This window comes from Delphinus delphis, chromosome 16 (genome assembly GCF_949987515.2).
Source record: "Delphinus delphis chromosome 16, mDelDel1.2, whole genome shotgun sequence".
Lineage (NCBI taxonomy): Eukaryota > Metazoa > Chordata > Mammalia > Artiodactyla > Delphinidae > Delphinus > Delphinus delphis.
In genome coordinates, this window is record NC_082698.1 from 13,738,666 (window position 1) to 13,752,740 (window position 14,075).

The 14,075-nt window shown below is 35.9% G+C and overlaps 1 protein-coding gene across 6 annotated transcripts in view; it reads left to right on the forward strand.

Annotated features, from left to right (window-relative positions):
• SHTN1 (shootin 1) overlaps nucleotides 1-14,075 on the forward strand; it is a 103,139-nt gene that overhangs the window by 32,221 nt on the left and 56,843 nt on the right. For all 6 annotated transcript variants that reach the window (XM_060034002.1, XM_060034005.1, XM_060034004.1 and 3 more), the window contains 4 exons: nucleotides 5,531-5,699; nucleotides 7,733-7,830; nucleotides 9,807-9,888; nucleotides 13,428-13,522. In XM_060034002.1, the coding sequence (XP_059889985.1) occupies nucleotides 5,531-5,699; nucleotides 7,733-7,830; nucleotides 9,807-9,888; nucleotides 13,428-13,522 (444 nt within the window). The remainder of the gene's footprint in view (nucleotides 1-5,530; nucleotides 5,700-7,732; nucleotides 7,831-9,806; nucleotides 9,889-13,427; nucleotides 13,523-14,075) is intronic.

Sequence of the window (14,075 nt, forward strand, 5' to 3'; positions counted from 1 at the left end):
TGTATTCAGAGCATACTAGTTGTTCTGAATCTTGTAGTGGCTAAGGATAGTTTCTGTATTTTTCTCTTGTTATTAACAAGTATTCCTGTTGCAATAGGACATCCAAAGTGAGAGCACTGACTACCTCTCAGGACTGGCAGTTTATGGAAAACAGTGGTTTGGGAGGCAGTATGTACAGGTTTTATTCCTAATTGTATAATTTTGGACATATGTGACTTTGGCCAAGTTAATTCTGTTCCCTGGACTGCCATTGTCTCATCTTAAATGACAGGATGAACTAGAATTAGGACTAAAGTGAGAATGGGACAGACTTTCTTTATGATGACTTTAATCATTGGTCCCCTTAAAAAATTATTTTATTGCTATTCCCCCCTTTTTTATTTAACAGTTGATTTTGAGCAAGAGAATTCACCTCTCTAACCTGCAGTTATCATGTCATAATTGTCAGTGTAGACCAGGGTTGATTTCTTAAGAATACCTCAGACCCACTGATTCTGGGAGTATGACCCAGACATGTGAATGTTGAAAAAGCTGCCAGGTGACTGTTATATTCATCCCTGCTTCTGAACAACTGTGTTACTAATCTCTAGGGTCATTTTTACAATTTAGTATTGACAATAGGATCCTTAACTTAGAGTTTGTCTTCTATTCTTTAAGAAGCTCTTTTGAAAATGGACTTACGGTTTGTTTTTGAGGATACGGTGTGAACTCAGGAACTTTAGAATAAAAAACAAACCAAAAATACCCTATTCAATTAAATGCTGTAGATGTGCTCATTGGATGTGGAAGATACTACAGTTTTGAATGCAAAGTTTGGAAACTTCATTATATGTGTGATCAATAAATGAAAGTAGCACATCCTGATTTAAGTATTAATTGTCATTTTTGGAAGTAGTTTTCATTTTCTAAGCAGCAGAGTTTCTGTACATTCTTATTTTTCTAAAGTGTTTGCTCTCAAATTAATGACAAATGGAATGTTTCTTATGATACAGTTTCTTTTAACATCTTTATTGGAATAGAATTGCTTTACAATGTTGTGTTAGTTTCTGCTGTATAACAAAGTGAATCAGCTATATGTATACATATATCCCCATATTCCTTCCCTCTTGCATCTCCCTCCCATCCTCCATATCCCACCCCTCTAGGTGGTCACAAAGCAGGAGCTGATCTCCCTGTGCTATGCAGCTGCTTCCCACTAGCTATCTATTTTACATGCGGTACTGTATATATGTTAATGCTACTCTCTCATTTCGTCCCAGTTTACCCTTCCCCCTCCCCTTGTCAAGTCCATTCTCTGTGTCTGCGTCTTTATTCCTGTCCTGCCCCTAAGTTCATGAGAACCTTTTTTATTTTTTTCAAGTCCATATATATGTGTTAGCATACAGTATTTGTTTTTCTCTTTCTGACTTCACTTTGTATGACAGACTCTAGGTCCATCCACCTCACTACAAATAACTCAATTTCGTTTCTTTTTATGGCTGAGTAATATTCCATTGTATATATGTGCCACATCTCCTTTATCCATTCATCTGTTGATGGATGCTTAGGTTGCTTCCATATCCTGGCTATTGTAAACAGTGCTGCGATGAACATTGTGGTACATCACTCTTTTTGAATTATGGTTTTCTCAGGGTATATGCCCAGTAGTGGGATTGCTGGGTCGTATGCTAGTTCTATTTTTAGTTTAAGGAACATCCATACTGTTCTCCAAAGTGGCTGTATCAGTTTACATTCCCACCAACAGTGCAAGAGGGTTCCCTTTTCTCCACACCCTCTCCAGCATTTATTGTTTGTAGATTTTTTTTGATGATGGCCATTCTGATGGATGTGAGGTGATACCTCATTGTGGTTTTGATTTGCATTTCTCTAATGATTAGTGATGTTGAGCATCCTTTCATGTGTTTTTTGGCAATGTGTATGTCTTCTTTGGAGAAATGTCTGTTTAGGTCTTCTGCCCATTTTTGGATTGGATTGTTTGTTTTTGATATTGAGCTGTATGAGCTGCATATGTATTTTGGAGATGAATCCTTTGTCAGTTGCTTCATTTGCAAATATTTTCTCCCATTCTGAGGGTTGTCTTTTTGTCTTTGTTTATGGTTTCCTTTGCTGTGCAAAAGCTTTTAAGTTTCATTAGGTCCCATTTGTTTATTTTTGTTTTTATTTCCATTTGTCTAGGAGGTGGGTCAGAAATACAATTTGACTGCATTATTTCCTTAAAAGCAAGTGTGGATGCTTTCCTTTGCTAAAATGTGAAAGTTAAACTGATAATTATAGACCAGTTATTTAAATCGTATGATCCAAGTCTGTTTAATTTGCTTATTTTGTATCTTTAAATATTCATTAAACTGTGCTCAATATAAAAACCCTATTTAAATTTGAATATAGTATAAGATTCTGTTACTGTAGGGTTACGAAAGATTTATTTTTGCCTTGTAACTAATAAGGATTCTAAATCCCAAATAGTATGCCGTTAACCTATATAACTTGATGAATAATAACTGCAGTGAAATTTCTCAGCCCAAATTTGTGAATTCAGAGTTCTCAAAAATTTCCACTTAGTATGGTTATAAGATTTAATGTGTATAAGTCTTATATTTCTTCTTTCAGAATGTGAAAATGTTGTTTTAGAGAAGACGTTTGCAATTTTGTTTGGCTTTTTTCTGGAGATAGTAACTTTGTTGAATAGAGTAATTGTATTACAGCCAAATAGTAGCTGGTAGACTTTGGTGCCTGGCTTGATAGAGGCATTAAAACTCTTTTGAGGGCAGAACTGTTAACTGTTAGGTTATTAAATATTACTTCGATGGTGGCCTGGGGAGCACCAGATGGCAAAAATTAGTATTTTCAGTTTTTCATGAGAATCCTGGGGAAAGAAGCTTTGTATAGATGAATACCTTGGTTGAAGAAAACTAGCTGATAAATGACTTCCAGAGGAAAATTAGACACACAGACTAAATCTCTTTTGTTACTAATAGCTAATATTTGCTGAATTTTTACTGTATGTCAGTCACAATACTTTATATATATATCTCATTTAATCTTCATATTATGGGATAGAGACTATTTTTATCCTTAGTTAGCTGATGAGAAAACTGACACTGAAAGATTAGATTATCCTAGAGGCAGAGACAGAATTTGATTGCAGAGCTGAGTTCTTAACTCTGCTATACTAATTTTATAGAAATGCATACTCAAGTACTGCATTCCTCTATGTCAATTATCTGTAGTATTGGTGTACATTAGAATCACCTGGGAAGCCCTGAAAACGTGCTATGCTCGGCTCTACTGCCAGAGATTTTGGTCTGGTGAGGGCCTGCATGTTGGGAGTTTTTTTTTTTAAAAACTCTACAGATGGTAATGTGCAGGGTTGGGAACCATTAGTTTAAATATTAGGAGGCAGAATTACAAACTAAGTCTTGAGTTTTTTCACTTGAGTTTTTCTTAAATTGTTCTTTTCTCCTTGCATTCAGAAAAGATGTCATCATTTGAGAATTGACGATGGTCCTTGAGCGTCTAGTGCCATGCTCTAGCATTCATGGTTCAAAGAACACACAACAATGTTTACTTGAATTTTCCATCTGAAGGAAGAGGGATTGGGAAATCATGGGTCTTATATCTTATCCCTGATCCTCTAATATAACATGGAGAGCTAGAAGCTGGAGCTATGGGCTGGGAACTGGGAATAAAGGTCTGTGTCTGATTCCTTGAATAGATCTCACCAGCCTTCCCAGGAAGAATCTGTGGAATGGTTCATAGCCATTTCTAAGTGATTCTTCCTGATTCCCCAGAGAGGTCAGGGAATGCTCTAGGGAATGCTCTTGTGTTCCAGACCACGCTACTCGGGGTATATGTAGTTTCCATATTACTGGGGTAAGAATCAGATCTCCCAAATTGAAATGGGCTGGACTTTCCCTGAGAGAAACCCTGAAGGGTCCTAATCATGATCACAAATGAAGGACCAAAGCCAGACAAATACCATACTAAACATCTTATTCTGGCATAAGGTTTACAGCAGTGAAGGGCATTTAGCTTTCCAGTGAATTGTTTCTGTCTGTGTTTATTTCCAGTGTCAGTTATTAAATTAAGAACTTGTCTTGATGGCCAACGGCCCTTAGTAAATGCAAACACATTTCTGTATCTTATATTTTATACTAGAGAAATCAATATACGAAATACTTTATACTCAAATAAGAGAAGACCTTTTATATTTTAGTCTTGTGAAGAGAACACGTAAGCAAAACCATATTTTCCTTCTGTGGACTTTGGATCAACTTTAGTCTTCGTGTGTGCCTCGTACTAACATTTATGTGCACATAAACACAGGAGCTGAAGAAGGTAACAGTAATTGATAACCAACTCATTTTTACATCAGGGGATAACAAATACATTAATGAGTTAGGATTCCTTTATCTGCAGTGAATTAGATAGAGATAATAGAAACGTATCTTGAACTTTCTTCTATCGTGTATTATTAGAACTCTATGTACAGATAGAAACACATTTTGAACTAATTTAAGCAAGAAAAGGAAAGAAAAGTAGGAATTTGTTCAGAGGGATATTGGAGAATCCCATAGAATCCATGAGCTAGGAGCATTTTAGGAATGGACTGGAGCCCTGTGGCAAACCCTGTGTCTGTTGCTTTTCTCTGTCTCTCCTACACATTGGCTCCATTTTGGCTTTGCTGTGGACTGCCTTTCTCTATTCCTCAATTCAGTAGTGTAACGTGGTTGCCAGTAGCTACTGTATATCCAGACACATGGAAAGGAATTCATCTCTCTGTTCCAGTCTCCAAATTTCTAGAGAAGGGATCTAATTGACCAAGCTTGGATTATGTGCCTAATTCCTGGACTAATTATTATAGCTATGGCCAAAGTGGTAGGTTGTGCTTTGGGAGAACTTGGCTTTTCCCATAGAAATCATTTGGAACAGTGAAGAGGAGTGTCAGTGTCCAGAAAACAGAGAGTGCCAGGCAAACAAACATTTCAAAGATGTTCACAGCACAGCATCAAACAAAATATTTGCTTGAAAGAAAGTGTCTTAAATTAAGACTTTTAATGACTGTGAATAAATTGAAATTTTATTTAATCTATACTGGTGTTTCATCTTAATTCTTCTTGTATTTATCAGTTATAACTAGCATTTTCACATGCTGCTGGCTATAAGGCATAGGTTTTACTTAAAGTAATAAGTTTAATATTAAAAAGTATAAAAAACCTTATTTAATGACTCTTCTAATTGTTACTTCATGCTGTGAATGTTGATGAATGTGCAAGACAAAAATACAGTTAATTTGTCTATTGTTTGAAAATCCAAGACACTCAGTTTTTTTAACATCTTTATTGGAGTATAATTGCTTTACAATGGTGTGTTAGTTTCTGCTTTATAACAAAGTGAATCAGCTATACGTATACATGTATCCCCATATCTCTTCCCTCTTACGTCTCCCTCCCACCCTCCCTATCCCACCCCTCTAGGTGGCAAGACACTCATTTGACTGCTGTTAAAATAACTGTCTTTATATTTGCCTTAGTTAAATAAAGAAAATAAAGCATTGAAAAGAATCAGCATGTTATACATGGCCAAGCTGGGGCCAGATGTAATAACTGAAGAGATCAACATTGATGATGAAGATTCAACCATGGACCCTGAGGGTGCTGCCGAGACTTGTGTCTCAGTACAGTGTCAGAAGCAAATCAAGGGTAGGATCCCTGGCTTAATTATTGAGCATGTTTTAGACTCCTGTTAGGATAATGCTTCTGAACCCTGGTTGCACATTGGAATTACATGATAATTTCAAAAAATATTGATGCCTGGTTCCTACTTTGGAAAGAATTCTGACTATTTGTCACAGGGGGTGGCCTGATTGAGAAGCATGATGGATGTATAGCTTTATGAGTACTTTCTTGTTTGGGATTAGGCACTTTTGAAAGCATTGTCTTGACAGAAGCAGTCAGTTTGCCTATAAACTTCTAAAGGATAAGACTGTGTATTAAGATATTTTTGTTAAATGAAAGTAAGAATGAATAAAAGTATATTTAGCTGACACCTCCTGTTAGTCTGTTTCTCTGTTGGAATCTTTGGGGAAGATACCTCCCCAAATTGCTTAGTCTCTGCCCTCCAAGAACTTCCCATATGATTCAGGCAATGAGCTAAAAGCAGTATGTAGTATTAAGCAACTGCGGTGGTCCCCAAGTAGTGCTGTAAGGCAAGATCACATGTTACATCTATTAAATACACATTAACTTTATTAGTAAATAAATACACACACACACACCCCCCTATATATTGTTAAGGATGTAGGAAAACAGTTTGGGGCTCAGTAACTATTGGAGCATTTTAACTTACTGTACCTGTCAGGAGTAATACTTGTTTGCTTGTTTGGTAGATAAAACTTCAGCAAGAAGTATAAAGAAGGAAGTAAAAAGAAAGCCATCTTAACCTGACTTTCTACCCCCTAACTTAAGACAAAATCATATTTATGCTGGTAGGAAGGGAGAGAAAGTTTAAAGGCTTTCCTCTTGTTTGTATTTCTCCCTTCTGTTAGGTCTTGAATGGTATGGTCTCTTGTTCTTCTTTAAGATTAGCCAGCCAGTGAAGAAAGTGGTTTTAAAGTAAGTCTCTGATAGGGCTTCCCTGGTGGCGCAGTGGTTGAGAGTCCGTCCGCCTGCCAATGCAGGGGACACGAGTTCGTGCCCCGGTCTGGGAAGATCCCACATGCCGTGGAGTGGCTAGGCCCGTGAGCCATGGCCGCTGAGCCTGCGCGTCCGGAGTCTGTGCTCTGCAACGGGAGAGGCCACAACAGTGAGAGCCCCGCATACCGCAAAAAAAAAAAAAAAAGTCTCTGAGAACCCTTCAATTAAGCTGGGTTCATGTAAAAAGTTTGATTTAACTTATAAATAAATAACCACATAGCAGGTTTCTAAGTATCCTTGGAGAAGGGTAAGAAATTAAAAGCACTTAAAAGCTAAGTGGCAGAAGTGTGTGGGCCTGGGTATAAATTTAAGTACTCTGTGCTAATCCATGTTTTTTTTTAACATTTGAGTGGTAGAAGTAACTTTAATCTAACACCAGAAGTTTTTGCACTTACAGTTGCTAGTATTTTCACTCTAGTAATACAGTTTTCATTAAATCTCAATAATATGAAATATGAAGTAAATTAAGAAACAAAACACCAACACCCTGGAGAGAAAATTATTAGAATTAACCCTTTTTCAAATCGGTCTTATTTTGAGTCAGTTCAAATAATGTTTAAGGGCTGTAAATTGGCAGCAAGTCAGGATTTTTTTCTTTAAATCAAAATCTCCAAATTATTAGCTGCCCAGTTTGTTTGTATTGCATTGTGACAAAAGCCCATGGCCATTAAAAAATAAAAAAGAAATTAGTACAGTGCCTTAATTTGTTTTGCTGAAAGCTTAAAAAAATTCTACTTCTAAAATGCCAGATAGTTTCCTAGAATACAGGTTTGATATATTGCAGAGAAAACATGATCTAGTATATTTAACATAGTGAGCGTGCCTGATACAAAATTTTAGAAACATAGCTATATTTGGCGGGGCAGGGGGGGAGAAGTGATATTTCCATTGTCTTTTGCTACTTCATTTTCCTTTTAATTGTGGAATAACTTTGACCATAAGCTGCACATGGATTGGCATTTTCAATTCTTCTGACAAGATTGGTTTCTTCTTTTAAAAATAAGGCTTTTTTTTTCTTATTTTTTTCTTTAAAAATGCAGAACTTCGAGATCAAATTGTATCTGTTCAGGAGGAAAAGAAGATATTAGCCATTGAACTGGAAAATCTCAAGAGCAAACTTGTAGAAGTAATTGAAGAAGTATGTATCTTAGGCCTGAAAGGCAAGACCTTTAGTCTTTTAAGGTGTTTGGGGACAGGCTAAGTCAAAAACTTGCTGTTGGAAGCTAATTTCTGACATGAGAACCATGTACCAATTTTAATCTTCTCTTGTCCCCACTATTTCAGACATACAAAAAGGTATAGAAAATAAGATCATGAACATTCATGTACCCACTGTCTAGCTCAAGAAATAAAATAGTAAAATAGCATTGAAGTGTTTCCTATTGTCCCGTGTGTTTCACTGTGAGGCAGATTTGTGACAGTGATATCTGCATTTAAGTCATACACTTTGTTGCTGCTGGTGAAGAATGATTTTGCTTCTCTGATGGAGGGCTGACTCAGCTGGGAAAGGCTATGCCCCTCTGTACCTCCAACACAGGCATATATGATAGATGGTAGAATGGGTTCAAGTGGGTATTTGGAGAATCTTTTTATTTTTCCTTTTGAATTGTCTTTAAGAGCAGGAGCACATAATTAGCCTTCTTTGCATGAGGCTTCAAGGATCTGCCTTTGCAGTCTCGGTTTAACTTGTATCAGTGGTTCTCAGAGTCTGTAGCCCAAGGCTTCCCAACTGATGTGTATAGCACCTTGATATCCTTCAAATGGCTTACAGGTATGCCAGGGTATTGACCCCTTCAGTGAGCAGCCTCTTTCAGTTACCCCAGTTCCCATACACATATTCTTAAGGGCCATAATGTGAAAAACGTTGGAAAGCAGTGACCACCAACCTCCCATCCCCAGTTGCTTTTACTTATTGTGGCAGTAAGTGTGAGTGGGAAGAAGGATGATGACATTCTAGAAGCGTTGAACTGTATACTGGTTACTAATTTAAACCAAAAACAACAATATAGCTTATACTAAAGGAAACCAGTTCACAGACCATATGGAAGTGCTGATGGATTCAGGGTCCCTTTCAGGGACCATTACCTTAGCTTGTTTCTTGAGTATAACCATAGGAGAGAAAGAAAGACATTTTGATGCATTCCAATCCTCAATTATAATTATTTATCGATGATTCTCTCCCCTCCCACTTAGAGGTGTTATTGGAAGCCATTTCAGAAGTCATTTTTATTATGACTATTTCAGACATCTGAAAAGTGTAAAAAACAAAATAACGAACCTCCATATGCCTACTATGTAGTTTAATACATAAAACATTAGCATAGTATTGAAACCCGTGTGCATCTCTCCCTAACTGCATTCTCCTCACTCCCTGCACTGTTTCCTTAAACAACCATTATTCTGAACTTGTTTTTTATCATTTCAATGCATATATTTACATTTTCACTACAATACCTAGTATTTTGAGTGTTTTAAACTATATAAACCTGCTTTTTTAATTCAACATAATGCTTTTGAGATTTATCCACTTGGTACATGTAACTTTACATTCTTTTTTTTAAAACTATACTATGATATTCTCTTTTCCTATTGATAGATGCCAAAAATTATTTCAGAAATTTAAGTTTTGTGTGGGGGGAGATTTTCATATGTATTTTGTTTAAGCCAAAAGTCAAAGTTCAAAGTCTTTTTTATTTTAAAAATTTATGTATGTTTTTACTTAAGCCAAATGTCATCAGAGTTTAAAATGAATACCAAAATTGAATATTGGCTCTCTGATTAAATGATTCAAGTATTTTCCGGGTGCAGTCTAATTGGATTTTTGCATTAAAAATGTCAATCATTTACACTGGACGGCTAGAACACTGCCATATTTAGGAACCAATGCCAGTACTATTTGGAATATGTAAAGAAGTTCCAGATGTACATCCTAAATTAAATAGTTACTTTGAGGCTTTAAAAACATTTTAATAGAAGCCTAGCACAGTGAAGCCAATTACTGCTTTAATGTAACATCGTGTTGAAAGTTGAATAGCAATTTAAGTATCACACATCATCATATATCATGTTTTACAATTTTGGATGTTTTCTCCCCTCAAAATATCACATTTTTAGGTAAATAAAGTTAAACAAGAAAAAGATGTTTTAAATTCGGAAGTTCTTGAACAGAGAAAAGTCTTAGAAAAATGCAATAGAGGTATGTATTTCCAGTCTTTTCCCTCAAATATATATGTAATTTATTTTGTTTATATATATTTTGTGTTGTTTTATACTGGTGTCTAAAGATTCTTGTAGCAAAAATCTTCTATATTGTATTTTCCTAACTTCTAGCAATGAGTCTCTCTCATTCCTGCTCTTTTTCCACCTACCTGAGAGTCTGGGGACATTTAAAAGTGCTTTTGCTTGAGGAATTCATGACCCACTCATTTTGAAACTTCAAACCTAAATACTCTTTTGTCCTACATATATCTTGGGACCATGGCCATATTGGCTATCCCCTCAGTGTTTATATATCTGGTAGGTTAATTGGTAAACTTCTCCTCGATCCAGAAGAGATTAGGATATCTACATAAATACATGCAACATTATATGAAAAACTTTTAAATTAAGAGGATATGGAAAATGGGACAAAGGAAAAGTGAGAATATATGTTAATGTACAAAGTGCTTATTACTTACTCCGAGTTCTTGCACATTTCCTGCCTGTGTGCCTGAAGTCTGGCTCTGAGCTCTCTAGGAGCCAGAGTGATGAGAGATTCATGATCATTTTTATGAATCATATAAAAATTTACCTGTTGGTCAGGAGAAGCAGACCTGGTCTCATGGTGAGAAGGAACTTTCTCCAGAGGCTACTTCTAGAGAAAATTCTGTGTAATTTGATTCCATCATACTTGTCATAAAACACAGCATCAAGTCTCATGGGACCATTTCTTATGTCCCCTGGTTTAGGGCAAAGGAGCAAAGTGCAGTTCTGCAAACATAATTCTTAAGGGAGGGGACTTACTATGCTTTTTTTGTTCTCCTTTTTTCCCTCAGCCACTGTCTTTCCTAGTTCAGAAGCTACAACACTAAAAGGAAACCTTTCAGACCCAGGGCCTTCCCTATTGTTATTGGTGGTAGTTCTCCATCTTTGTGTCATTCATGAATTGAGATTTTTTTTTTTAGTAAATAAAGGACCTTGTAGCTAAGTGTGGGAGATGCACTAGCTTGTAACATTTCCTCTGCCTTTTATGCATTTAAGAAGATAGAAATGGTGTAGAAGAATTTTCAGTCGTGATGCACTGTGCTAGAAACAGAGGGCTCTGCAGAGGTTAATATCATGGACCTTGCCTTCAGGGAGACCCTTATCTAGGCAGAGAGAGATTATATAAATAAATACATGACTAGGACCAACCGAATTTCTTTCAGAATCCAAGAGGGCCAGGTCATGTGAAAATTCACTTTTTATTATAGTGTTCTGGACATAGAATAGAAAGTTAATTATCTTGCCCAGGGCTTCAGATAGTCATAATCTTCTTTGTTTTCTTTGTGAAATTTCTTTTTTTTTTTTAAACAGGTTTGAAAATCGTTTAGCTCTCAGGGACCTGTAATTCACATCACAAACCACCACTTCATTGCTTTACTTGAGTAAGACTATTAGTCTTTCCTCTGAGGAGGCAGTAGATTGACCGAGTACAGAGTTTGAAATTCTATGTCATTACGCAGCAAACCAGTCCTTAATCAGTTAGGACTGAAGTGCCCTGGAGGAACAGTTTGTGAAAGCTGCCATTAAGAGAGCCTTTTTAAAGGTTTTTATTGACATGACTCAGCTCAGGATTGAAAGTGCCTTGCTGGAAGCCAGTGGAGAGGCTAGTGTGCTGTCCACCTATGTGGTTCCTAGTTGGTAATGGCGTCATCACTCCCTCTGTCCCGTCTACATCATTATTTAACAGAATAGGTCACAGAATATCAAAAAGTAGGAAAGAATTCATGTTGCTCCTATTTGACAGTATCGTCCCTTTGAAGATTTCTGTCCACAGTGATTCTTTCATTCAAAGCTCTGACTCTGGGCCCACATGGATCTAAGGCTGTTTCTCTTCTTTATAAACATGGAGAACACTTTGAAATAACTTACATATGTACATTTTTTCTTTTTATTCAAGTAACATATTTTTTGGTGGAAAGTATAGATTTATATGGGAAAAGTAAAAAAAACTAAAACTCAACCCTTACAGTCCAGAGATAAGCACTATTAACATTTTAGTGTTTATTCTTCCAGGAGAGGAAAGGGGGGAGGGGCAATTTATGGGTAGGGGACTAAGACGTACAAACTATTATGTATAAAATAAGCTACAAGGGTATATTATACAACACTGGAAATGTAATCAATATTTTATAATAACTATAAATGGAGCATAACCTTTAAAAATTGTGAATCACTGTATTGTACACCTATAACATATGATATTGTGCATCAACTATATTTCAATCAAAAAACCTATATATGTACATTGAGTTGTTTATTAAATATGTTTATAACGTATATGGAGTATAAATAAAATACCAACAAAAGAAATATCTTTTTTGCCCATCAGTGCTTTACAAGCCCCTGAACATCAGTCTCTACTTGTGTTCCTTCCTTGGACTTTTATCATTGCTTTTATTTATAGTTTTGTCATATATATATATATCCCTAAACAGCATATTGTTTAATTTTGCATGTTTTTGAACTTTATATAAATGATATAATTTTGTATATGTTCTTCTGCTGCTTTTTGTGTTTGTCCGGTTCATCATGTTGAAGGGTATTGCTGTGGTATGTTTATTTTCACTGCTGTATAATATTTCATTCAATGTCTATACCAAAATTCATTTATCCAGTATCCATTTGGTGAATGTTTGAGTTTTTTCCAGTTTTTTTGCTATTCCAAGTCATGCTGTTATGAAAATTCTTATACATGTCTTCTGGTGCACATATCCAAGAGTTTCACTAAGATATATGCCAAAGGTAAAATTTTATCTTCAATTTCACTACATAATGCCAAATTATTTTTAAAGTAGATCTATAAGTTTATACTCCTGTTAACAGTGTATTTGTTTCCATTGTTCTGTATTCTCTCCCAGCTTGATATAGCTATACTTTTAAATTTTTGCCAGTTGCCTCTTTGGTGAGTATAAAAAGGTAGCTATGGTTTTACTTTCCTTTTCCTTGGTTACTAATGAAGATGGTAATTGGCCTTTCACATGTTTCCTTTTCAGTGAAATCCTTGTTGACGTGTTTTGTATGTGGCTTTTAAAAAACAAAAATGAACTCATTTTAAAAATACATCATGAATGTCTTTCCATTCAGTAAATATGCCTGTACAATGTAATTTTGATGGCAGAATATTTCTTGTACACAGCATACTTAACTGATCCTTCAGTGTTAGACCATCTAGATTATTTCACTGTTTTCAGCAATGATGCACAGAGCACCCTTGCGATTAAATCTCTGTATATGTTCATGATTTATTCTTTTAGAAGAATAAATACATTCCTAAAAGTGGAATTGTTGAGTCAAAGGGTATGAATAGTTTTAGATTTTAGATTCATATTGCCAAGTTGCCCTCTAAAAAGGTCTTACCAATTTATACTCCAACCAGCAATGAATGTGGGTGCTTATATGCCTGAATAAGGAATCTTTCGTCACCATTTTTCATCCGTATTCTTGATAATCTGTGTGGCGTATTGTCCATTTTCTTTTCCTTGTCTTCTCAAGTGTCCATGCTAGCAGTAGAAGAGTATGAGGAAATGCAAGTGAACTTGGAACTGGAGAAGGACCTTCGAAAGAAAGCAGAGTCGTTTGCACAAGAGGTAAATATCTTGCAGAGACTTCGTATTTTATTTTTATATTTTAAAGAACTTTGCAGATGACATATAAAAATATTTTTTGAGGTTGAATAAGCAGTCACTTTGAATTACGGATCACCTGATTTAGGGAGCTATGGAATAGTATCAAATTCATTGAACTTGGTGTCGGAAGATCTGGGTTTAAATTTTGGCCATGTCATTCAGTTAGTAGCTGTATGTTACTAGCAGTTATTAGCAGTTCCTTAGCCTCTTTGGGCTTCACTTTCACCATCTATAAAATGGGTGATGTTACTAACCTAACCAAGTGGATTTTAAAATCAAATGGCACAATTTTTCAAAAGAATTTTGTAAACTATAAAATGCTATGTCGGGGAAAGAAATTATATTTAGGGATACCCATCCCATAACTTATGAGGGAAAGTCCAGCTTGAGTACAGGATTTTTGCATGTTTCCAGTAGCCTCAAGACCTCAAGAATCTAGGTTACATCTCAGTATACCATCTGAAATAACAATATCATGGTATTAGTATTTCTCTTCAGCTGCTATTCAGTGCTC